The 25,500-nt window shown below is 48.8% G+C and overlaps 1 protein-coding gene across 4 annotated transcripts in view; it reads right to left on the reverse strand.

The window, feature by feature from the left end:
- The window catches only part of SLC25A48 (solute carrier family 25 member 48), a 50,762-nt gene that overhangs the window by 14,891 nt on the left and 10,371 nt on the right, over window positions 1-25,500 (reverse strand). For 3 of the 4 annotated variants that reach the window (XM_006166833.3, XM_006166835.3, XM_006166836.3), the window contains 2 exons: window positions 19,764-19,835; window positions 17,533-17,791 (listed from right to left, as the gene is read on the reverse strand). In XM_006166833.3, the coding sequence (XP_006166895.1) occupies window positions 17,533-17,791; window positions 19,764-19,835 (331 nt within the window). The remainder of the gene's footprint in view (window positions 1-17,532; window positions 17,792-19,763; window positions 19,836-25,500) is intronic. The other variant, XM_006166837.3, reaches the window with a different exon arrangement.

Genomic DNA, 25,500 nt, shown 5'->3' on the forward strand with positions numbered 1-25,500 from the left:
GTCCCTGCTTCTGTGGCCCATTGGTTTTTTATCAAACCTTCTCACTTTCTTGGCAGCTCCCAGGATTTGGGAGTCCCAGCAAGGAACCCCTGCCAATATGCACAGCCAGACTGGGGGCAAGCCCAGCCAGGTGATAGAGCACCCGCTGCTGTAAGGTACCCAGCATAACTCTGTTTGTCTAAGCAGACATGACTGCAGAATGCCTAGGATCAATTACGTTAGGGTACACTAAGCCCTTTCTTGAAGTAGAGGTTGGAAACAATCAAACATGCTGTGTGTGCATACATACCTATGCACAGTGTGCCCCAAAAGTATTGAGGTTTAGAGGCAACATTTACAAACATTTTGACTTAGGCAGGTCAGCATCTTCAGCCTGTTTCCTTTTCTTTAAAGGAGGGACCGGCTGTCATGAGTGGAGTAAGGTAGCAAACAGCTCAGCACAGGGACTGGAACAGCACAGAGGCTCAATCAGTTATCAGTGGATCCTGATTGCTGAGACTGAGGCAGTGGCATGAATTAGATGCAGGACCTCCAGATGTCAGGGCTGGGAGTATTCTCACTGACTTCCTCCAGCCTGATCTACTTCTGTAGGGCAGCACCAGGCCCTTAGGCCCTCCAAGTCCAGGGGCCCAGGGCTGCTATCTCCTTGTCTGACCTTGGAGAGTCTATGTCCAAAGGTCCTGGGTTGTTTTTATCTGTGGCTTCTTCTAGGGGTTCATGTAGCCAGCAGACCGTCTCCTTCTGCCACCTGCCACCCTATCGCTCTCTGACGCTCGTGTTGCCTCTGCACCCTTCATCACCACTCTGACTCAGAGCCAGAGAGACCTCCCAGTCTCAGCACGGATAAAGTGGACAAGCGGACTTTTGTTCTCAACCTGCCCTTCTCGAAAAACTAATGTGGGGAACCCAACTAGTGTAGCAGTTAAGATGCTGGACTCCCACATTGCCGACTGCGGTTTGAGTCCTGGACCTGGTGTCTTGCTTTCTTGCTTTCTCTCTCTCTCTCTGTCTGTCTCTCTCTGGTGAGCAGACATGCCCTATAGAAAAATTTTTTTAAAAAAAGGATAATAAATAAATAAAATTAAATATATGCATATATTATATTTAATTATATATACATAATTTATAAATATATATTAGTTTTATTTATCAAGGACTACTGTGACCCGATCAAGGAAGAAGCAGATGAAGTTTGTCTGTGGCCACAAAAGCCTATTTTGCTACCCGAGCTTAATTCCCTGCACGCGATGTCCCAGTTTGGTTTGACAGATGCTGGCAAACAGTAGATCAGATTCAATATGCAGTTGAACTTCCAGGACCCCAAACAGTCCCACTGTTGTGAGGTAAAAGGTTAGGATCCGGCATTCAGCTTTGCGACACCCAGTCCAAACTGGATTGGGGGTAAAGGGCAACCTGAGCTTCAGCTCATCCCAGAAGTAGGTGAGGTTGGGGGAGGTCTCTCTGCTTGAGAAATGTGCTGGAGCCAACTCCTGCCATGTTTCCATGCGCATGTGGGGAAAGGAGGAAATCCCTAACCCCGCTGTAGGGAGGAGGCTGAGCCCCACTCCCTGCTTCTTGAGCAAATCCGGTAGGAGGTAAACATGGTGATCGCCACTTTTGGGGGTTCAGAGCCCTTCTAAGTTTAGCGCAAGACCAGATGCTGTGACCTTTGAAAACCAAGAAGAGGTCACTAGACTAACCTCTTCTTCTTCCAAGAAGATGATAATGCCTGGGTCGTCACCTGATACTTTACTATTAGATAGAATTGATGTCATTGTCGCAGCATATATCAGCTTTGCCTGGGTCTCTTTCATCTCTAGGTAACAACGACCTGACTCAGGAGTCAAGGTTTCCATCAATCAACTTTGGGTATGATGTGCAGGAGTTACTAATTGAAAGAAAGTGACTCGGTGACTGTCTGCCCGTTTGGAGGGTGGGTATTGGAAAAATGCTTGCCAAAACTCCAACTTGCCTTGTCAACAAAATCGTATGCTTTTTTCATTTTCTCTTCAGGGTAAGCAATAAGGAAATTCTCTTGCATTCTCCCATGTTTGTAACATAAGCAATCTAGCTTTTATTGCATGAGAATTGCCCTTTTATGACTATTAAAGCAATATAATTGTCATGGTGACTACTAGCACCAGGATGCTGACATAAATCTGAACGAATGCGTTTACACTATGCAGTACAACGAACTTCTTCCAGGTCCCTCCTCCCCAGTGTTTTTTCTAAACGTCTGGAAATAATTCCAAATTTTTAAAAAGCATGAAAAGCAAAATAGTGTAAAGAAAGTCCATATATGACCTTGACCTGAATTCACTTTTGAACTTCATTTGGTTACTGTTCGTGCATTCTCTCTGCCTCCTCTCTCCTCTCTTCTCACTTAATTACGTGGATACGATTTGGCTGAATAGATATCATTGGCCCAGGGTCCATCCTACCTGGGCTTTCTTCATCCCCAGGTAATAGTGACCTGACCCACAAGTCAAGGTTTTCCTGACTCAGCTCTGGCCCTGATGTGGCTGTCAGAAGTTACTGATTGAAGAACAGTGTCCTGATAAAAGCCTCCTTGCGTGGAAGTGCAGATGTTGGAAAAACACCTGTCAAACTTTGAACTGGCTTTGCCAACAGGACCTAAACAAGAACCAAACCTGGCCTTTTTCTCTTTTTCACCCAAGGCAAGCAATAAGGAAATTCTTTCATGTACACTATTTTTTCCACACATACGTACATATGTCATTTTATTTCCTGAACTATTTCAGGGCAAGTTACACGCATTCAGCTCTTTACCCCTAAAGTCTTTGTCATGTAATTCCTAAGAGTAGGGATCTTGTCTGACATCACTATAGGAGCGTTATCAGCTTAATACACTCATTGGCGATACTTTAATCTACTCTCTATAATCAAATTGTCATTCGATCTCAGGATGTCTTTTACGAAGTTTTCCTCCTTCAGTACAGGATCCACTCTAATCTGGAACGTTTCCATAGCCTTTCTTTGTTTTCTATGACACTGACATTTACTGTGAGTACAGTGCCCACTTCTTGCTAATGGCGTGTTCCTCTTCCAGGTTTGTCTGACATTTCCTTGTTATTACAGTGAGGAGAGGCATTCTTCGCTGGACCTCCTCCCCATTCTTAAGTCTTATCTTTCGTCTCCATGAAGACCATTCACTCTCGAAAAAACCCTAGTCATCTTCTCTGGCCTCATATACTTGTTTTTATTAGTTTATTTTTTTAATTGAGATATAATTTACATTCAATAAATACAGTAAATGTACAGCTTATAAGTGCAGAGTGCTGAGTTTTGACAGCCTATGTAACAACACCCTGTTGAGAAAATGGCTTCCTATCCTTGAACCCGACTGTTTTGGTTACAGTCTACTCAGGAAGACTCAGCTCATTCCATGACCCACCTATACATTCCTGACTTTCGAGGCAGAAGGAGTCTGAGGTACCCACTAAGTGTCATTCATTGAGAAGCCATCTTTCTTTGGAGCCGGGGTTGTGGATCCATCTGCATGGATAGCTCATATTGAAACCACAAAGCAAGGTGCCATAAAATGTAGTCATCATAATTCTAGTTCCAAAAAAGGTCAAGATAAAATGCATTGTAATCCCATTGGTTAGGCCCAAAGTCACAAAAACTTAAAGTGATAATGAAGATTTACATTAATACATATTTGTCATGGCCAGAGGGCACATGTGCTCTCCAGAAAGAGACAAAAAGTCAGAGAGGGAGAAGGAGAAAGCACCCCCCTAAGCCCTCCACCAAATGAGGCATGGTCATGCCACAATCCCTTCTCCTCCATTTCTTCATCCTGTTAGGATTTGGGGCACACAAGCATACAAGCACACATGCTTAGCATGTTTATCAAGACTCTGGGCTGAGAGTCTAACCACAGTAGGCCATATGGGATCTGGCTTCCTTCACCACTAGGCTATGGGACTGGCTCTCTCATGTTTATTTTTAATTCAATGGCAATAGTAGGAGTAGTGGAAAACTAAGACCATCTGAAGACGCTACTGCTGATGAATGAACAATAGAGCTTTCTTCCAGGAAATTCGCACTAGGTACCTATGGGGTTCCAGATGATTCAAGGTTGGCCCAGGAAGGTGTGGCAGGAAGCCTTGGCAGCTAGCTTCAGGAAAGTGCTGAATTAGAGCTTGGTACCTTTAGCAGTGGGCTAGTCTTAGTCTGTGAAAAACAAACCTTGGGGGACCAGCAGCTGGTATAATGGCTGTGTCGCCGGACACCCACGTAGTTGACAGCAGTTCGAATCCTGGACCCGTGGCTTAAACTCATGCCGGGCGTGTGTGCGTGCGTACCCAAGATCCCAAGAGGAGAATGGAGGAGAAAGGATTGTGGCATGGCCATCCCCCCTGGGGGAGGGGGTGATTTCTCGCTTTCTGTATCTCTGTCTCTCTCTGTCTTTCTGGTGAGCGCATGCACCCTATAGCAAAAACTGTTGCAAAAAGGCAAAAATCAAACAACAACAACAAAAAAACCTTGGTGACTCTTAGAATCTGATTTGGGAAGTTATTGGAAATATGCACAACCAAAAATCTGTGGACTTGCCTATCATTTTTCCAAGAAACCCAAGCAAGAATGAGAGATGCTAGACCATCTTCAGCTCACATTGAAACATTGACTTCCAACTGAAGTTCCTGGACCTTCAGGATTTGGTCTCAGGGATGCACGTGTATGTGTGTGAAAGGACTGACATAAGGAATATTTTCTTGTAAAGTGAAATGCATTTAATGTCTCTAACGAGCTTTTTAAATTCTGAAATGAAGATGAAGACATAAATCTAATTTTTATAATCTCATATGATGGGTGCTTTGGCATAGAGATTGTTTTCAACTGCCCTCTCAAAATCAAGAGTGTGATTTCACTGTGCCAGGTGTGTGCTGTGCTGGGAGATTTGTCCACTCCTCAACTCTTGTTGAAATTTGGTCCACATCATTAGTGTTGAGAGGTGGGGCCTTAGAGAGGTGAATGGATCATGAGGGTCTCAACCCCATGAGAGGATTAAGGCCATTTTCACAGAAGTGGATTAGTTATTGTAGGAGTAGGTTATTTACTAAAGGGAGCCTGATTCTCTGTTTCATGCATTCATCCTTGCTGTGATGGGATGACGCTCTTTAAGTTGTAGCCTCTCCATCTTGGACTTCCTAGCCTCCAGAATCGTGAGCTAAACAAACCTCTCTTTATAAATGACCCAGTCTGGGGTATTTAGTTATACCAACAGAAATGTGACTAAGACAGTATGAATCTTATCCTTCAAAAGGCTCAGGATGTGAGTTAGCTGGCAGCATGGTAACGAAGTGGCTGAATCCCACATGGCTGGCTGTGTAGCTCAAATCAGACCCAGTGGCTTGAAAAATGTATCACGCATGTGTATGTGTGTGCTCAAAAACCCAAAATGAGAAATATAGAAGGGATTGCATGACCTTCCCTCGGGGGGGGGTGCTATCTTGCTTTTCTTTTCTCTCTTCACCCAGCAAGTGCAAAAAACCCCACATTAAACACAAACAAAATACTAAGGAGGCCCACATGTTCCAAATTCAGTTAGAGCCAACCTGAGTCCCCCATACCAGGATGTTCAGGATGTTCCTAGTTAATAAAATTCGCCCTACCATGCCATTAACCTTGGAGTGGGGAAGAGCCTACACAACTGTAAAAGGGATCCTTCTTCCAGCCCTGCCTTGCCCAGCACAGGTCCTGCCACTGCTCCTTGGGCTTCATGCCATAGCTGTTTGGCCCTATTGCTGTCTGTGAAGTGCCAGTGCCTGGCTTGGTGGCCTCCAGCATGGGCCAGAAAGTCCTTTTGAAAACTAATACCTCACAGATACCCATGTAGCCATCTCTTGGTAGAGCTCTCTCCTCAGAAGGGCTGAACTGGCCTAGAGACAGGCTGTATTGCTCTATTTTCAGAACCCAGGGGCCCTGAGCATGGGATGCTTCTGTGCCTCCCTCAGATACAAAGAAGTTTCATTTCTTTCCCTCTGTCAGTCAATGCTCTTCAATTTGGGGTCATGACCTTGGAAACTGGAAAGCTAGCTGGAACACAATGGCTGGTCATTGATTCACTGAGGTAGAGAGGGCCTGGCCCTCAGGAACACAAAGACTTGGCCACTCTCTGGAAGGGAACATGCCACTGGCTTTCTCCCCTGGGAGCACATGTCAGAGTGAGGATAGGGAACACAACATCACTTCTCAAGAGGGCATTTCTGACTGAAAATCCTCCAAACATCAGCCACCCATTTATCCAGAAACGAGGCCCTGCTGGTCATCAGCCAGGAATGCACAGGTTTAACAACTGATTTCAAGGGACCCAAGAACCTATAAGCATTTTGGAACCACAGAATTCCTAACCTATCTCTCATACCCAGGCATGTCCATTTGTCCTCGTACGTGCAGGTGCTAGCATGGGCAACACGAAAAAATTTTACTTAACTATGTTAGCAATCCATAGGAGCTTTTTGACATATTCATTTTCTTTTTAGAAAAATAATTTATTTATTTAAACTTATTTATTATTATTTAAATTTGCTATGCACATGCACACACCAGAAAGAGGAGAGAGAGAGTAAGAAAGCAAGCCACCAGTTTTGGTACTCAAACTGTGGTTGGCCACGTGGGAGTATAGTACCTTAACCACCACGCCCACTGCCAGCTCCAGTTTCTTAATCCACAGACACTTAAAATACAGCTGCTGTTTGCTGTTCTATGTATTGGATCACACCTTTTTTTTTTTTTTTTTTTTTGGAGAGGTTTTTGCTATAGGGCGCATGTGCTCGCCAGAAAAACAGAAAGTGAGAAATCACACCCCACAGGGGATGGCCACACCGCAATCTCTTCTCCTCCATTCTCCTCTTGGGATCTTGGGCATGCACACACACATGCGTGTCATGAGTTTAAGCCACCAGGTCCGGGACTCTAACCGCTGTCAATTATATGGGAGTCCAGTGACAAAGCCATTACACTAACTGTTGGTCCCTGGATCACATCTTATATATTAGAAAGTTTTTTTTAGAAGGAAGTTAGGAGGGGCCAATAGGTGGCATGGTAGTTGGAGTGCTGGATTACCACGTGGTTGACTGCAGTTCAAGTCCTGGACCTGCTGCTTGAGGTTCATACCAAGTGTTTGTGTGTGTGAGCCCAAAATCCCAGGAGAAGCAGGGAGGAGAGGAAACTGTGGCATGATCATCCCCCCTGGGGGGGTGATTTCTCACTTTCTCTCTCACTTTCTCTCCATGTCTCTCTCCGGTGAGCACATGTACCCTGGCAAAAACCTGAAGAACAAAAGAGGAGAGAAGTTAGGAGCCCCCAGCCTATGCTGAGACTGTGCCGCTGACGTAGTGTGTTCTCATTGCTGCTGTTTTCTGTGCGTGCTGTTTTGCTCCTGCTGAGGTAGTGATTTCCTGGCAACAGGCATCACATATGGTGGCCTGTTCTTGACCCGTGCCTCAGCATTCATTCACTGAATGAATGAACACGGAACAGCTAATCTGGGCAGGCCACCACACTGAGGCCTCCCAAAGGGCCACATGAGTCATCAAAGGTTGGCTGAACCTGTCTGATTTGGGGGCCAGGCAGTTTAGATACCAGAAGAAACTCGGAAGTCATGTTTCCACCTACTCCCCGGGCCTAAGATGCTAAAAGATCCAATCACATGGATGCACGTCCTTCAGTGGGCAAACTGGGAATATGTTCCTTGTTTGGGCTAGAGCAGAATGGCGGGATCTTCAGATCACTTCCCCAGGACATCGCCATCTGGGAAGGTCTTACCTCCCATTTCTTTTTCTTTTTCTTTTCTTTTCTTTTTTTTTTAAAGAGGTATTTGCTTTAGGGTGCACGTGCTTGCCAGAGAGAGAGAGAGATCAAGAAGGAAAGTGAGAAATTGCCATCCAAGGGGTTGGCCATGCTATAATCCCTTCTCCTCCACTGTCCTCCTGGGATCCTGGGTATGCACGCACACACGCCAGGCCTGAGTTTCAAGCCACCAGGTCCAGAACTCGAACCACTCAGTCATGTGGGAGTCCAGCAATGTAACCACTACGCCATGTGCCTCTGATTTCTGCAGAGCCCAGCAGTTTGATCATGACCTGAAGGGTCCATGACAGGAAGATGCTTTTGTTGATAGGTTGAAGCAGCCCAGGATTTTCAGTCCTGCTCAGCTGCTATTGAAGGTGCAACTCCATGCAAGAGACTCAACCTCAACGGGCTTCAGTTTCCTCACCATCTCGGAAACTGTTGAGACTAACTGGCCTGTCCACTTCATTTGGCATCTGTGAACATTAAAAGAGAATGTTGGCAATGTACTTGCCTAAAATGCGTGCTGTGCAAATGTACTTTACTCAAGGCAAATAGTTATCATTCCTATTTTTATTACCCTGTCCTGATAAGACCCTAGATTCTGGAAGTGCCAACCTGCCAACCTCAGGCAGCTGTGGCCTATAGCCAAGCCTACCCTAGGGGATCACTGATGCCCACTCAGGGCCAAGAATGACCAATTCTGGTGTCAAGTCCAGAAATCAGGCCTTGCTCTGGTCAATTTGTTTAAAAACAAGCAAGGTGTCCCCAATGCACATAACTGACACAATGGCGTGTTTATACTGCATGTACCTTCTTTAATCTTTGGTAGCCAGGTGGGACCACCCTTTGCAAAGGACTCAGTCCAAATGACCAGAAGTCAAGGGCTCTTTTGACAGATATAGCCATATGCTGGGTCTATCTGCAAATGTCCTCCCTCTACTTCTGGGCTGCCATTACTCCAGCCCCCACCTCCTATTAGCAGTCCACAGTCTCCTTGAGAAGAAGGCCCAGGTTGTACCATCCTGAGTTGTTCCTGGGTTTTTGTGTCCCTTGTCATGCTCTAAGGGTTCCTGCCTTTCCACATAGGCTTCCTTCTTTGGGAGTTAAATGGAGCAATGTGTGTACCTCAGGGATTTCCTGCTCTATAGTGGAAAAGTTTTGAGAAACCTGCTGCTCCTCCTCAAGGCCAACCTGCCTGGAGAAGAGTGTTTTTCTTGGCAGTCACTTATCTTTATGTTAGCAATTAAACTGTGTTGCCAAGGAGACCAACTGATGCATCCGGGTTCTGGGAGACACAGCTTCTAGCCTTCCCAGCTGAGTATCTCTGAGTATTCAGGGATCCCAGAGGAATGATATTGCCCCACTTTCGCCACCATGAAGATTCTTGGGTCTAAATGGCTGTACATGTGGAATATAGCTGATAGTTTTGCCTGCCTAGATCCACCCCTCAACTGGCCCTCGTTGCTGCTTACCATTCAGCCTAAATTGTCTGTCTCCTCTTGGCATATCTAGATATCAAGGCCATCTTCTTCTTGAGTCCTGCTACACTTTGTCCCCTTTATTCTATCAAGATTATTTTCAATATGGTAGAGCCAGGCCTTCTGATATAAACTCCCTCAACTTCTTCCCTCTTGCCCTCAAAAAAGGTCTCTCTGCATTTTCTTTCCTTCTCCTCCTAACATAGAGAAGGAAAACTCTTTCTTCTCCACCCCTTTGTCTCTGCCTCCAATGTCACCCCAACTCTGTACTCCCCTTCACCCTCTTTCAGTGACACAGTTTCTCAGGACTCTGTTTCTAGAGGTCATGGAGTTGCATAGCCTGGTGTAATTCTCTGCTTCATTGTGTAGCAGACATGTGAGTACAGATAAATCCTTAACCCAACTCTAAATTTCTCCATCTTCAAAATGAATACAGAACTAGTGCCTATTTCATGGAGTTGCTCTGATAATTTAATTTAATAATGGCATGTGTGTTTGCACAATGCACGTGGTATGGCTCACGTGCATTGATTGTGAACTATGTCATGAGTGTCAGCATAACTCTGCTCTTTCCCAAATTTCTGTATAGAGTCTTCTCACTGACATCAACCCTCCTCTTCTTTGCAGCTTGCTTCGCATTTGCACCTAATGTCATGGACTTCCCAGCCTCCAGAACCAAGAGCTAAACAAACCTCACAAAATGTGAGCCAAGCCAAACTCATCCTGTTCTCACTTAAGCCTGCCCCTCCAGCCAGGATCTAAAACAGCAGCAACAACAGGATTTATTGATCACTTACTTTAGCAGACCCCAACGTTTTTGGCACCAAGGACCAGTTTCATGGAAGACACATTTTTCATGAATGGAGGTGGGCATGGTTAGAGAGGTGTTTGATGAGAACATGCAACCTGGATCCCTTGCACAAGTAGGGTTTGTGCTCCTGTAAGAACCTAACACCACTGATGATCTGACAAGAGCAGAGCAATGGAGAGCAACTGTAAATACAGATGAAGCTTTGCCTGTTCACCTGCCACTCACCTCCTGCTATGTGGTCCAGTTCGTAACAGACCATGGACCAGAGTGTGGGGATCCTTGACCTACTCCATGCCAAGCATTATCTTACACGTTACATTTTGTCATTTAATTTTCTGTGTGGAAGTTTCCACCTCCCTCATTGTCATCGACTTTGAAATCTCAGGTCATTTTTGCCACTTTCCTCTCTCCTTACTCCTCATGGTTGGCATGTTGGTTCTCTGTCTTTGATGCCTCTTGATCTGTCATTTCCATCTGTTCTCACACCTATGCCCTGAGTCTGCAGAAGCAGCTTCCAGATCAATCTACCAATCTCTACAGTTCCTACCACTCTCCTATCCCTTCCAAAGACCAGATCCATCTTCTAGAATGATTCAACTCCAGTTGTGGATATACAGACTCTGCTTTCACAACTCCTGTTGGGTCATTCTGGTGTCCAAGATGCTTCACTGACTGCTGGATAGAACCTAAGCCCACTCTTGGCTAAGAAATCCAAGCTCTTCACAACTCACTCCACATCTTTTGACGTATCCACACTGACCAAATCACGCCACGTGCCTGCATTTACCTGCTACTGGCTCCTCCCCCACCTTTTCCCTCAGTGTGAAACACTATTCCATCCTGTGTCCCCACCTCTAAATCTTACCCAGCACTCAAAGACCCAATTAGCAGCCACTTTCTCTCTGGTCTTCCTGCTCTGCAGAGTTAGAGTTGGGGATTCCACAGCCTTCTACAGGGTCCTTCTCATTTCAGTGCACTTCTGCCTCCCCTCCAGACTATAGGGTCCCTGAAAGCAGAGGCTGTGAATCTGGACACTTCTTTACCCACTCTGCTTGGCTCAGAGCAGACACTCAGGAAATGCTTGTGAATGAATGGTTCAGAGAGTGAATCAACTCCAAGAGGGGCAACACTCAGCCCCTTGCTTCTAGCCGGGCCAGTGAAATTACAAAGATGTCAGCACAGAGTTAATGTGAGTCTTTCTCTGATCCTCCCAACTCTGCCCGCTTACTTTGTGATCTGCACATTAATGAAGCTTTTCATGGAAACACAGACTCTAAAAGCTCTCTCAGGGGAGGGGTAAACACCATTGACCATCCGCCTCTAGGATGGGACTTGGCCCAGACACAGAGAGAGACTGTTGGCTTTCAGGATCCCAGCTCAGACTCCTAGCTCAGGCCCAGCGGGGTGCCCAGTTAGACTCATGCCCATGCAAAGACACCTTACTGTGAAAGGCACATCCGACCAAACCCAGGTCAGCCAGCCCCTCCTTGCTTGCCAAGTGGCAGAGGCTCCCGGAGAATACTTCTGTTCAGTTGGAAGAGTTTATAAGCGAGAGAACTGTTGTCAATGCAAATGATAGTGCCAAATGGAAATTCCCTTTAAATTTCCACAACTGTGTAGAAGATAAATGTTCATAACCTCGGTTGATTATTGCACACTGTATCCGTGCCTTAAAAAGTCACCCTATACTCCACATAGATGTTCAATGATTGTATGCAAACCAGAAATTACAAATAATAAAGAATTTCAGCATCCGCTCACGTAATTGGGTAAAATCCTTTTGGATAACAATTTCACAATATGTACCAGGAATCCTAAAAATGTCCATAGCCTTTGACCTATTCATGAATCAAAGAGCCCACACATTCAGGAAACAAGCCTATATGAAGGCAGCCTTTTATGGGCAAATTTGCTGATCACTCACTCTTCTAAGAAGGAAAAAAACTATAAACAATCTAAATGTTCACTAGCAGGAAGATTATTAAATAACACGTTTGCTAATAATACAGCTATCATTTATTTTGCTTTTTTTATTCTTTTTTTTAGAGAGAGATTTTTTGCTATAGGGTGCATGTGCTTGCCAGAGAGACAGAAAGCAAGAAACAGAAAGCAAGAAATCACCCACAGTGGGGATGGCCATGCTGTAATCTCTTCTTCTCCATTCTCACCTTAGGATCTTAGGCACACGCACATGCAACCCAGCCTGAGTTTTAAGTCGCTAGGTGGGGGACCCGAGCCTCGATTGACTACATGGGAGTCCAGCAATATAACCATCATGCCACCTGCTGGTCTCTTATTTCACATTTTTAACATGCCAGATATTGTGCTAAGATATTCACATGCTACACATCGCCCCCTCCCATCCCAGCTCTGGAGTGGCTTGTCATTACACCGGCTTTGCAGATGAGTAAACAGGTTTGGTGCTGTTAAGTGAGTGGCCCAAAGTTGCTCAGTTTTGGTGGAGGTATGATTAGAAACAGGTAATCTAACTCCAGAAGCTAAATTCCTTTTTAAAAAAAAATTATTTAACTTTATTTATTATTATTATTTTCCAGTTTGATCAGAGACAGAGAGAGGGAAAGTGAGAAAGTAAGCCACCAGATCTGGGACTTGAATGGAAGTTGGTCATGTGGGAGTCCAGCACCTTTAACCACCACGCCACCTGCCGGCCCCCTGAAATTGAATTATTACCTTGCTACAGTGATCCTTTCCATTTGTGTGTGTGTGCATTTGATGGAATAGTGTACATCTGTTTAAAATACTCATTTATTTTAAATAATTTTATATGCTTATCTTTTAAAAAAGACTTATTTATCCAATTTTATTTATTATCTTTTTTTTTTTTTCAATTTGACCAGAGAGAGAGAGGAAAGCAAGAAAGCAAGCCGCAGGGCCAGGGACTTGAACCGGGGTCAGCCTTGTGGGAGTATGCCACCTTTAATCCCCATGCCACCTGCCAGCCCCTTTAAATGCTATCCTAATAACAGTTATAACGTTGAGTTAAAGGCAGTGTATGAAATTGTCTATGGCATGGGTACAACCTTTTGAAACTTCAATCTGTGTACAGAGGACAGGACAAGGAAACGCATTAATAGTCTGACAATAAATCTGAGTAGTTGGAATTTTCACCTTGCACTTTCAATGTTCTGCAGTTTGTAAATTTTCAACCATGGGTCGCCATTAATAGACAACCAGAGGAACTCTCTGGCCTATATTTCTCAGTTCTCAACGAGATGATCCGGGCTCTCACCTCATGATGGCCTCTAGTCCAACTGTCACTTGTCCCAAAGCCATAAAGCTTTTTGTGAGAGCTGCCTCTCACCCTGGAAGTGGAGGGTGATGACTGGCAATGCTGGGGGAAACTAAAAGCCGGGAGCAATCCCACAAGCTCCTCCTGGGGCTGCCTGGAAATACCTAGGTCAGCATGGCCAGCACAGGGTGGGCCTGACCACAAGCAGAGGCCACCAGCTTGCTGCCAAGCCCTAGCCCCATTCTATCCAGTTCACACAGACCTGGGCTGTACAACGCTCTGTCTTTGTTTGGTTTTGTTTTTGATTAAGTGACCTGGCAATTTCTAGCTGAAATAACTCATAGAAAAATCTAATTTTCTGCCTTCTCTTAAAGAAAAAAACATCAGAGTATTTCAGCATGTCAGATCACATAGCAATAGTCAGCTGGAGTGAAGGTCCAGCTTGCCACAGTCCTCACTACTCCCAACTGCCTCCCAGACACTGAAGTGGACATATCGTGCTTCGGCTATGGCTTTTCTAATAAGGTGCTATAGAGATGAAGTATGTTGGGACCAGCAGTTAGCGTAATGGCTATGTCGCTGGACTCCCACATAGTCGACCGTGGCCAGTGGCTTAAACTCCCACATAGTCCCAGACCCAGTGGCTTAAACTCATGCCGGGCACGTGTGTATGCGTGCCTAAGATCCCGAGAGGAGAATGGAGGAGAAGGGATTGTGGCGTGGCCATCCCCCCAGGGGGTGATTTCTTACTTTCTGTCTCTCTGTCTCTCTCTGTCTGGTGAGCGCACGCACCCTATAGAAAAAAACCTCTCCAATAAAAGAAAGAAAAAAAAGAGATGAAGTATGTGGTTCCATGGGGCCAGCAGGTGGCGTAGTGGTTAAAGAACTGGATTCCCAAATAGCTGATTGTGGTTCAAGTCCTGGACTTGGCAATTTGCTCTCTCTCTCTCTCTCTCTTTCTTACTCTCTTTCTCTCTGGTGAGTGCACATGCCCTACAGCAAAAATTTAAAATAAATAAGTAAATAAAACTCTAAAAAATAAATTAAAAAATAAATCCCATGGTAGAGCAGAAACAGGCTTTGTGTCAGGCCCCCTGGTCTGCATCTGTTACACCTCCCACCAGGAGAGTGGGCTCAGGTTACAGAACTTCAGGCTACAGACCATGAAGATTCAACTACACAGAGCTCCTAGGACAGCGCCTGGCACATGAGAAGGGTTCAGGCCACACTGGCTACTGCGCTCCTACTGTGAGGACCATCCGGACTTAGCCCAGCTCACAGAGGCTGTGGGGCCTGGCTAAGTTGGGCCCCCCACCCTGGCTGCTGTGTCCTCTCCTCATAGGCAAGCCATCTTTGTCTCTGTGCTGCTGGCCCAGCTAGTGGCTAGTGACTCAGAGCTTTGCAGGGCCAAGCAACCTTTGCTTACAGGAAGCTCCTGTGGCCTCTTATTAAGAGGCTTCTCTGTGCTCCCCAAAAGTTGGTCTTCTGGGAAGGACAGTACAAGCAACATCGCTTGCTGTTACTGCCTCAAAAGATTTATTTGAGAGAACTGGTTTCCTTCTGGCACCACCGATGAGCTGTCAACCCAAGGCCAGGGGCAGATTCCTACACAGGATGGGGGTCCAGGATTCCCAGGTCTCCTGTTAGTGCCACCCACCATCGAAGGGGAGTGTGGGCATGTGGGTCCGTGAGTTCTCACAGGACCTAGGAGGGTCTGCACTTCTGGAGAAGCAGATCTGAAGGGCACCATCCCAGGTAAGCCACGGTTCCTGTGTTCCAGGCAACTCAGGTATAGTGACCTTGAGCACTGCCCTGGACAGGATCCCCTCTCCCCTTGTGTCTAAGCCCTCCCTGGCACCAGCCGGGCTAAGGTCCTATTCCAGGGGTCCCATCCACCAGTTTGCAGTGACTCCATTCCTGTCTGGCTCTGCCAGATGTGGCACTAGAAGAAGACCAGGACAGAATTTGTCCCACACTGAGGCCCTGCACCTCGCCCTGTGCCTGGCATACTATAGGGCCTAACTCTGGCCTACCGGGTGAGTGAGAGGACTGACCAGCACACCCCCTCCTCGTATGCCATGGCAGGTGACACCTCACGCAGTACGCCGTGCACAGGGCACTGACGCTGTAGCTGCTCAGCTCCTAAAATTGGCTAGCACCTGCACCTGCACCTCTGGCTAGTTTTGGTTGGATCCAGCCCCTCCCTGGTTGCTTCCCACCTTCCCTCCAGTCTCCAGAGGCTTCTGGCCTGGACTCCTGTAAGGGCTCAGGCCTGGTTTGCCACTGTTCTAACACCTTTTCAGAATAAGATAGGCCCAGGTGAGGGCAGGACAGAAGATGGGACCAAATACTGAAAGGAAACTCACCAATTAGTCTGCCTCCAAATGTCTCTGGTTTTCTGAAGAAAGGGCTTTCCTAAGGATCATCCCTATTGGTGTCCAGTCTGGCCGAAGTCCCCCTGTTACGTAGACATATGCCTCTATTCCTGTCCCATTTCCTCCCCTTCAAGGGACAAGGCAGCAGACTGCCAAGGAGGTAGGGCTGTCCTCATCACTGTGCCTCTTCCAATATCCGGATCTCAAATAGTTCTAAGACTTAATGGAGAGACTTCCTCTGTCCTCAGGACTAAGTGAGCCTTTCTGAGGACAAGGCAGGACACGTGGCCAATGTGGGAGCCAGGAGCCCTGGGGACCAAGCCCGCTCCTGACACCCTCCTCTATGTCTTTGCTTGTGCCTCTGGGATACGACCAGATCAGCAAACTTCAGACAGTTCTCAGAGCAGCAACCCTTTGGTTAAACCGAACTGTACCAGGATGTGACGCAATATGCCAACTAGAGGAAGCTGGGATCCCCTTCCCTCACCTCCCCACATGTTGAGAATGGCCTTGGAACCCGCGACATTCCTGGGGCAGCTGGACGCTGGTCCTCCATATACCCCAGCTGGGAGCATCAGTTTCACGCTCAGAGGGTCTTCTGCCCTGGACACCTCCCAGGCTGAGGTAGGGGAACACTAGCTGAGATGTTTCCGAATGAGTTTCTGAGGCTCCAGCTGTGACAAACATCAGAACCCCAGCCTCTATGGGCAGAGGGCCACCAGCCCCACTCGGCTGTCTGATGTGATGGGAAGGGACCATGGATCTTGCCAGAAAAGGAGACTGAGGCCCGGAAGAGCAGGATCTTGCCTGAGGAGACAGTGAAATGAATGGAAGAGCCTAGAACCAAAGCCAGGGGACCAAACCTCCTCCATCAAAGCCATTCTCAGGAAGAGACGTGGGGAATGAGAGAAATAGCTTTCCGTTGCACGAAGAAGTGAAGCTCTGACTGGAAGGTCAAGGGCTGAGAAGCAGGCCAGGAGAGGAGAGGAGTGGCCGGGTGCAAGGCCTCACCTACTGCCCTTCTGGTGTGTGGCCAGGTGAAGCTAGGGTTCTGGGCTTTGGAACAAGACAAATGTGGGTATAAGCCCCCCTGCATCTGGGCCAGCTTCATGGGGGTGAGCCTCACATCCTCACACTGGCCCCATAATTGCTTCACTGTTTTGTGGTCACCATTGTAAGAGTCTTGATCATTTTTTAATAGGGGGCCCACATGTTATCTTGCACTGAATGTCACAAATTATATAGCTAGTTGGGGGCCTTAGCCAACATGACACACTGGCTAAGGCACTGGACTCCCACATGGCCAACCATGGTTTGAGTCCCGGACCTGGTGGCTTGCTTTCCCACTCTCTCTCTCTTGCTCCCTCTGATCAAATGAAAAAATAATAATAATGAATGAAATTAAATTAAATAATTCTTTAAAAAATGATATCGCTGGTCTTCCGTCAGGCACTAGCTATTTCTCCATGAATGAGTTTCTTAACCTCTGAGAGCCTATTGTTTTCTCATTTGTAAAGCAGAAATAAGAACAGCACTCGTCTCGCAGAATGGTTGGAAAGATGAATGAAGAGAATCTACATAGAGAGCTTAGTGGCTGTTTGGCACATGTTAAATACTTAGCCAATGGTAGTTGCTATTAAGATGAAATAGTAATTATAGACGTCCTTGATAAGAGATTACCTGACGGCAGAGCTGTCTTGTCAATAACAATGAGGTTAGCAACCACCTCCCAGAGCTAGCTAGCCAGAAAACGGTGACAAGACCCCCATAGCAAGCTCCCCACGCCCGGCCTCTTACCTTCCTGAAACGGCTGTGTTTGCATCTGCAACCGGATCTTGATAAGGTCCACAGGCCCACCCAGCCCGACAGAGACCACACCAGCCACCATGCTGGCCAGGAGCAGGTCCGACAGGGTGCGGGGAGGGCTGGCCTCGGGCTCCCTGCAGCGGTGCTGACTGAGGAACCTCTGCGTGTTACTGAAGACCCCGAACACCACCGAGTTGTAGACGGCAATGCTGGCAAGGGGGAAGGACATGCCCTTGAAGAAGCCGAACACCTGCAGGGAAACCCAGTGGTTGGAAGAGGAGCCAGGCTCCCGGGCCACCTTGCTGTCCTGCAGGGTCCCTGCCAACCTGCCTCCTGGAGACCGTAGGCTGGTGGAGGAGACCTTGGCTTAAGGGACCCAATACGAAGTGAATGCCGGACGGAGCAGGATGGAGGAGGAGGATGTGGATGTGAGCGCAGGAGGGCAGGGCTGCTCACCATGGGCCGGCATTCTTGCCCTGAGGAGAGAGGTGCTTCTGCAGGATGTTCTGTTCCCTGCCTGGCGGCATCCTGGCCTGAAGTCAGGCTGTGACCGCAGGGAGTGGGCTGGCCAAGTACAGAATACACCCCTCATTTGCCACTCACACAGAAGCATTCTCAGACGCTTGCCCTGGGCCGACATGAAAGAAACCGTCTCCATCCTCACAGAGGGCACCATCAGTCATGTCCTACCACGGCTGGGGCACAGCACTGACGGGGTGGGGACGGGCAAACAGATGGGCGAGCCCAACACCATACTGAGCCTGTGGTGAGAGGGAAAAGGGGGGTCCCCTGGCTCTCAAGGGGCACCTGGGCCAGCCTGGAGAGGGGACATCTGAGCAAGGGTGTCTCCTGGTAGAGTGGCCAGGGAAGAGAGCCTAGGAAGGACACAGGAAGGGGCTTGGGCACACCGGAGCCGGAGGCTGAGTAGAGGCGGAGCTGTCGGGGTCCCTTCTCCCCAGCATGCTCAGTGAGCGCCCCAGAGGCTCTGAGAAGAACTGGAAAATTCCACAGGCCCTCAGAGGAGTCATGGTAGCACATACGGGCCAGCAATGAGAATGTAGGACACCATTGTATAGACTTCAGGCTGTGCATAACCCACCAGTCTGACTGTGTATACCACACACTGGGTGACAGGCAGGAAACCTCACACATGCATGCTCACATACACATGTGCACATAGAATGCACACACATGCTCATGCACACACCCTGCTCCAGCCTCTTCCTCCATAACGAGGTCTTTCAGGTAATTGGGACTCGCTCACTCAGGCGCTGCGGCATCTCAGAGACCCCACCCGCAGTACCCACACCGAAACCCTGGAGCCAGGATGCTGACAGGCTGGCACTGCAGGCATGTATGCCAAAAAGGAGCATCAACAGTTGCCTTTCAGGGGACTGAGGGATCTCCCAACGCTGCTCTGGAAGACCAAGTGCCAGGTTTGCAAAACCACAATCAAGAGTGAACACCACAGCCTGAAGCGAGATGTCCCGGCGCTGCAGGGACACTCGAGCTGCCGCAGGAGGCTGGGAGCCCCAGGCCACTCACCACGCCAGAGGCAATGGGCACCACCGGCCGCATTTCCGGTGGCTCGGGGAAACACCACAAGGCCAACTCCTGTTTTTGAAACTAAGTCGTTTCATTTCAAATTTTAAAATTTATTAATACTCACTTTACAAGCTAAGTGATGTATACTGATTGAATGTATAAAATAAATGAAAATTTTAGAGATTATTAATGTTTAAAATTCCCCAAAGAGAGGTCTTAAAGTCTTCCTAAAGCACAAACTAATTCTCAAGGAGGGAGCCTGCTGTGTCTTCTGCAAAATATTTTTCAGTTTTCCCCTTTGAAAAGGAGCACCTCGGGTCACAGGGTCTCAAGCACAGAGCTGGACATGTGCGCTGTGGCGTCTAGACACAGAAATGCCAGACATGAGCCCCCACAGCACTGGGATAAAGGGGAACCTGTCAGCCCCGGCCACTCAGCCCACTTTAAAAACGGATGGTCACCTTGGTTTGGCAGGAATTTTCCACACCATGGCTCTGAATTCCTCAGATTTCTACAGAGAGGCTGCACAAGCCAGCTTTCCCTCAGTAATGGTGCACTAGGTGGCAAGGGTAAGTTGAGGTGATGGGGACTCTCTGACGTGTGCAGAGGTGGGGGCTGTGGCCAGGTCCCCAGGCCCTAGGAGGGGCAGGCCCCGCCCACCTGCCCAGGGCACTTACGCTCTCCCGCCTGTACACCATGCGGATGCAGCTGAGGGTGTTCCCATAGCCGACGCCGGCCTGCAGGCGAGTCTGTGGAGAGACAAGGGCGTGGGGACACTCAGAGATGGTTCACATTCCCACTGCCCAAAAGACGCCCTGGAAGGGGAAAGCCCTCTGTGTAGCGACCAGTGAGGAGGTCGGGGGTCCAGTCCTAGCCAAGTTGGCGCTCTTTCCCCTGCAAGCACTCCCTCCTACTAATGACCATTCAAACCCTGCTCAGGGCTACCCAAGCCCCCTTCGCCTGAGAGAACAAGGGCCAGGTAGCTGTGCAACAGTGCTGGTTATTAGGGGGTGTTTGCTCCCTGTCTACGGAGCACAAAAAGCTACACTGAGACAGTCCTATCCCTGTCTGCCACTCTGCCCCCCTAAATGTCCCTGGGAAGCCCTGCCCCCAGGACCAGCACCCTAGCCCTACCCCTTCATCCCTCACCTGGACGATGGCCTGGTCTCCCCCTACCTCCTGGCCCCTCCCACCTCCTTCACCTCACTCTACATAGTAGTCAGACAGATTTTCCAACTGTCAATGAGACCGTGTCTCTTCTGTTCGGAGCTCTCCAATAGTCTCCCGTCAGACTTGGAAAAAAGTTCCATACCCTTGGGGCCAGTAGATGGTATAGCGGGTTATGTCACTGGACTCCTACGTGGCCGACTTTGGTTCAAGTCCCAGACCTGGTGACTTGAAACTCATGGCGGGCACCTGTGCATGCAAACCCCAAGATCCTGGGAGGAAAATGGAGGAGAAGGGATTGTGGCATGGCCATCCCCCTGGGAAATGATTTCTCACTTTCTGTCTCTCCATCTTTCTCTGTCTCTCCAGTGAGTGCACGTGCCCCAAGCCAAAAAAAAAAAAAGAAAAAAAACTGAAAAAAGAAAGAAAATTCCATACCCTTAACCTGTACCCAAGAGGCCTGGGGGAGCGTCTGATCCTGCCTCTCACCCGTGTCCTGTCCTTCATGCCCCTTTGTACTGGCTGAATGACAGTAGATAGCAAAAGCATGGTGTTCTCTCATCAAGGTTGGCTTTGGTGACCAGGGCAGGGAGTCTGAACAAGCCACAGAAAAGTGCCTGGGGCACCCAACCCAGCCTGGCGGTTCTGCTCCTTTTAAGCTGTGCAGCCTGTAAGGCTCTGACAAACCCTCAGCACTCTGCTCAGTGCCAGTGTGGGAGGGGCCGTGTGAGCCACACAGAGGACAGACATGGCTGTGCCCACAGTCCAGTGTGAGCGAGGAGCTGATTCCTCACACAGACAATCCGGCTCAGCCCTGGGGGCTGGGGGAGGAGACTCAGAAAGAAAACACAGCATCCAGATCGGGGGATCTGAGGCAGATCTCACAGGTGAGCAAAGCTTTTCTTCCTGGAAATTTTCTGCATTTTTCAACTTCCCCACAATAAGCAGGTGTTATTTTCATCACTCTTTGCTTATACAGTTGTAAAAATAATTTTAAGTATGCAACTAATATAAGAATATAGGTTTGGGGACCAGCAGTTAGTGTAATGGCTATATCGCTGGACTCCCATGTAGTCGACCACGGTTCGAGTCCTGGGCCCAGGGGCTTAAACTCACTCCAGGAACATGTGTGTGCGTGCCCAAGATCCAGAGAGGAGAATGGAGGAGAAGGGATTGTGTCATGGGGTGGGATCTCCCTAGCCAGGATAATGACATGAGCCGGGGAGGAGAAAGAGTGCAGACCTCCTTCTCTGCCCCATGTGAGGCCAGCAGGAGGCCCAACATTCTCCCCTGCTAGCCCCAGTCTACCAGCGCTGTCCCTGGGTGGTGAATCCACAGAATCCTCAGGAGGGGTCAAGTCCCTAAGAAGGTTGAGCAGTCAAGTCACTCAAGCAAACAGTACATGGAGGAACTCAACCCAACAGCAAAACCTGGGTCACGTAATAATTTCAACACCACGGACAAAGGTCTACCAGCCATGCCGAGCCCTCCAGGGAGGCTGGTGTGGGGGCCAGCAGCAAAACCCAAGTCTCTCAGGCCCCTGGCATTTAGTGTGCTCCAACTGCATACAGGGGGAACTGGGCATCTTATGGCGTGAATCTCATGGAGTCTCCCGAGGCCGTGTGAAGCCCTGATGCAGTCCCCACGTGGCAGGTGGGAAAGCTGACTCCGTGTATTATCTTCCTGTTGCCACCATAACACGTTCCCACAAACTTAGTGGCTTAAAACAACACAAATGTGTTCTTATCTAGTTCCAAAGGCCAGAAACCAAGGTGGATTTCCACGGTCTGGAATCGAGGTGCTGGGCCGCACTCCCTCTGAGACTCCAGGGAGATGATTGTTTCCTTGCCTCTTCCAGCTGCTGGAGGTCACCTGCATTCCCTAGGCCATGGTCCAGCATCATGTCACCTCTCCGCCTGCTGCCATCACTACATGGTCTGTGTCCTCTTCTGCAGGAGGAAGTCCAAATCTCCCTTCGCCTTCTACTTAAGGGATACTTGGATTGCATTGAGGACCTCCTCGATAACCCAGGACAGCCTCCTTGACTTGACATCTGCAAAGTTCCTTTTACCACATGAGGTGACATTCACAGGCTCCAGGGAGTATATCGGGGGGTTGTTGTCTTACCACACTCTCTCCCGTCTCTCTCCTACATCGTGCTCCCACACCAGCCTGCACTTCCTCCTCCATCTCGCCCTCAGCTCCTGTCCTTCCGTGTGGCAGCAGAGGCTGCAGGGAGCCTTGACATTTCCACTCCCTCTGTCCTAACACCACCAATGAGAAATTCAGCCCATGCTCTTGACCAAGGTGACTACCCTGTAGGCTGGCCTCCTGGCCTGGGCAATGTCCAGCATGATAGGTTCTCAGCAAACACCTATGAAAGGAAAGGCAGAGGGAGGTGGGCTCCCTAGCCCTGCTTCAGTACTTTAGTAATTAAGAAAAGCAGAGGCTCACTTCTACCCGGGTCTACAAGTGAGCGGCACCCAGGAGCCATCTCCAAATTCAGGAGGCCGGGAGCCTCCATCCTGGTCCTGGGGAATTGATAGGCTGTGTTATTATTCTTCTCACTTCTCCTGCTTTCATAGAACCAGGGCCATTTTAAGACTTACTTAGGGGACCAGCAGATGGCATTATGGTTACATCACTGGACTCCCATTTAGTCAACTGAGGTTCGAATCCCGGACCTGGTGGCTTAAAACTCATGCCTGGTGCGTGTGTGTGCGTGTGTGTGTGTGTGTGTGTGCGTGTGCATGTACGTGCCTGCCCAAGATTCTGAGATAAGAATGGAGGAAAAGGAACTATGGCACAGTCATCCCCCCTGGAGGGTGATTTCTCACATTCTGTCTCTCAACCTTTCTCTGTCTCTCTGGCACGCACATGGGCCCTATACCAAAAATAACTCTTAAAAAAAAAAAAGAAAAAGACTTGCTTAGATGTAGGACTGTTATTTTTTCCGGCCTGCCCCCATATCATATCAAGCATGATAAAATTAAGTATCGTCTCATATAGTAGGGTATACCCTACATTAAACATAATGAGCACGGTGTGGGAGAGGTATACTTTAACACAAGGTTACACTTAGCAAACATTCAGGGAGAGTTCATCCCACAACTATACTTTCCTTCCTACATAGTATTTTCTCAGGTCTCTACCACTCTCCTGAGTCTGTAGAAAGCACAGGAGCCCTGGGCTCTGTGCACTCAGTGACACACCCTGAAGACCTGGCCCTGCATGGAGGACATGGTCCTACACTATGCTCTCCATGTGAGGGTACAGCCACTACATGCTCCTGCAGTGTATGGTTTTCCCTCCTGTTTGCAGCCCTTGGGACCATGGAGAAGAAAACCAGGGAGGAGACCAGCAATTAGCATAATGGATATGTCGCTGGACTCCCATGTAGTCGACCGCAGTTTGAGTCCCGGACTCGGTGGCTTAAAACTCACGCTGGGCATGTGTGAGTGCATGCCTAAGATCCTAAGAGGAGAATGGAGAAGAAGGGATTGCAGCATGGCCATCACCCCCTTGGGGGGGTGATTTCTCGCTTTCTGTCTCTCTGTCTCTCTCTGCCTGTCTGGTGAGCGCACGTGCCCTATAGCAAAAACCTCTCCAAAAAAAAAAAGAAAACCAGGGAGATGGGGATGGGTACTCAGTGGCAGGGGGTGCATGTCTGGAGCCTCAGTGTGAAAGCTAGGCCACTGCCTGGTCCACTTCTGAGCCCGCTGGCCTGACAGAGCAGCCATGCCCTAGCCGTCCCGGGCCAGCATGCACGCCTGAGGCTGACTGGGCACTCAGGGTGCAGCCTGATGCAGCGGGAGTCAAGGCAAGAAGCTTCACTGGGGGGTTAACAAGGGGGAGGCAGACACCCTAAGGCCTTCCCATTGCAGCTTTGTCTAGCTCGTCCAAAGGCAGCTGAGCCCCCATGGGCAAACCTGGCCGTTTCACACCAGGCATGCACTGCTAGGTACACAGCCACCCGGAGCCAGGTGAGGAGTCTCTGCCCAGCTCCACAGCGCTGAGCGGCCTGCACCTGGCTCCCCACTGTGCCCAGGCAGCCATGGGCAGAGGAAGAGCTTTGGGCCCTGGTTATCAGCTTAGGTCCTCAAAGCTGGGCTCTGGTGAATCACTGGTCTGCCTTCTGCCACCAGCACGCCTGTCCACAAGGGCAGGGTTGTCTCACTCCCCTCTCTGCCCTCTGTGCCTCAGTCTTCATAATGGTGTGACTAATCTTCACGACAACCCCGCCAAGGAGGTGAGATTTGCCCCTCTTACAGAGAAGAAAACCAAGGCTCAGGGAGGCTAAGTGCTCACAGGAGAGAAAGAAGTGACACTGGGTTTCAACTTCAAGTTGTGAGGACATGCCAGGCCCTTCTAGAGAAATGTCAGCCAGAAGGAAGGAAGGAGGATGTTTGAGTGACACTGGGGCCCGAGGCCACACCCCAGGCTAGACAGAAGGCACGCCGTGTAAACGGGAGTTCTCAGCGGCATAGAAACTGGATCCTATGTTTCAGGAAGGGTTCCCTCCAGAGCTTCAGGGGTGGAGCAGAGAGAGAAAGAGGGCCCCAGCCTTTTCAGGTGGCAGGCCAGGCCTGCCTGTAAGGGGGCTCTGCTCCCCCACCTTACCCCAAATGTAATGACTGTGTCTTTGGAAAGGAGAGGGAGATTCGACACAAAGAGGCAGAGAGGAAGGCCATGTGAAGGCAGAGGCAGAGACGGAATCAGGCAGCCACGAGTCAAGGAATGCCTGGCACGGGGTGCCGCTGAAATGCCGGGCACGGGCTGCAGCTGCCAGGAGCTGGGAAGAGGCGTGGGTGGACTCTCCTTAGAGCCTCCAGAAGGAGGGAACACCTTGATTTTGGACTTCCAGCTCCCTGAAGGCTGAGAAAACCCACTTCTACTGTTTGATTCTTTTTTTTTTTTTTCCTTTGCCATAGGGTATGTGTGCTCACCAGAGACACAGAGAGACAGAATGTGAAAAATCACCCCCAAGGGAGTATGGCCATGCTGCAATCCCTTCTCCTCCACTCTCTCAGGATTTGGGACATGCACACATACGCGCCTGGTGTGAGTTTTAAAGCAACTGGGTCTAGGACTCGAACTATGGTAGACTATGTGGGAGTCCAGCAATGTAACCAATTATGCCATCCGCTGGTCCCCCAACTTCCACTGTTTTAAGCCATCCAATTGAAAGGTGTTACAATAGCCCCAGAAGACTAATGCAGACCCCCAATGCTTATGACTGAATCTCTC

Source organism: Tupaia chinensis, unplaced genomic scaffold (genome assembly GCF_000334495.1).
Source record: "Tupaia chinensis unplaced genomic scaffold, TupChi_1.0 Scaffold144346_1, whole genome shotgun sequence".
Lineage (NCBI taxonomy): Eukaryota > Metazoa > Chordata > Mammalia > Scandentia > Tupaiidae > Tupaia > Tupaia belangeri.